Source organism: Austrofundulus limnaeus, unplaced genomic scaffold (assembly GCF_001266775.1).
Source record: "Austrofundulus limnaeus strain Quisiro unplaced genomic scaffold, Austrofundulus_limnaeus-1.0 Scaffold3505, whole genome shotgun sequence".
NCBI lineage: Eukaryota > Metazoa > Chordata > Actinopteri > Cyprinodontiformes > Rivulidae > Austrofundulus > Austrofundulus limnaeus.
Genome location: NW_013955907.1, coordinates 10,063 through 10,987, shown reverse-complemented (window position 1 = coordinate 10,987; position 925 = coordinate 10,063). Strand labels below are relative to the sequence as shown.

The window sequence follows — 925 nt, the reverse complement described above, 5'->3', positions numbered from 1 at the left end:
CCACCTGACCTGAGGACAGAGTCCATCTGTACTGAGACAGAGACCACCTGACCTGAGGACAGAGACCACCTGACCTGAGGACAGAGACCACCTGTACTGAGGAAAGAGACCACCTGTACTGAGGACAGAGTCCACCTAAGACCACCTGACCTGAGGACAGAGTCCACCTGTACTGAGACAGAGACCACCTGACCTGAGGACAGAGACCACCTGACCTGAGCACAGAGACCACCTGACCTGAGGACAGAGACCACCTGACCTGAGGACAGAGACCACCTGACTTGAGGACAGACCACCTGACCTGAGGACAGAGAACACCTGACCTGAGGACAGAGACCATCTGTCCTGAGGACAGAGACCACCTGACCTGAGGACAGAGTCCACCTGACCTGAGGACAGAGACCACCTGTACTGAGGAAAGAGACCACCTGTACTGAGGACAGAGTCCACCTGTACTGAGGACAGAGTCCACCTGTACTGAGGACAGAGTCCACCTGACCTGAGGACAGAGACCACCTGTACTGAGGAAAGAGACCACCTGTACTGAGGACAGAGTCCACCTGTACTGAGGACAGAGTCCACCTGTACTGAGGACAGAGTCCACCTGACCTGATGACAGAGACCACCTGTACTGAGGAAAGAGACCACCTGTACTGAGGACAGAGTCCACCTGTACTGAGGACAGAGTCCACCTGTACTGAGGACAGAGTCCACCTGACCTGAGGACAGAGACCACCTGTACTGAGGAAAGAGACCACCTGTACTGAGGACAGAGTCCACCTGTACTGAGGACAGAGTCCACCTGTACTGAGACAGAGTCCACCTGTACTGAGGACAGAGACCACCTGTACCTGAGGACAGAGACCACCTGACCTGAGGACAGAGACCACCTGACCTGAGGACAGAGTCCAACTGACCTGAGGAC

At 55.5% G+C, this 925-nt stretch overlaps 1 protein-coding gene across 2 annotated transcripts in view; it reads right to left on the bottom strand.

The window, feature by feature from the left end:
• Positions 1-27: 27 nt before the first annotated feature.
• LOC106511897 (uncharacterized) overlaps positions 28-925 on the bottom strand; it is a 10,954-nt gene continuing 10,056 nt past the window's right edge. The window contains exons 6-8 of one of the 2 annotated variants that reach the window (XM_014000621.1): positions 759-890; positions 495-714; positions 28-188 (exon numbers count right to left, since the gene is read on the bottom strand). In XM_014000621.1, the coding sequence (XP_013856075.1) occupies positions 136-188; positions 495-714; positions 759-890 (405 nt within the window). In that variant the 3' untranslated portion in view covers positions 28-135. Of the gene's footprint in view, positions 189-350; positions 385-494; positions 715-758; positions 891-925 lie in introns of those variants that run through there. The other variant, XR_001309568.1, reaches the window with a different exon arrangement.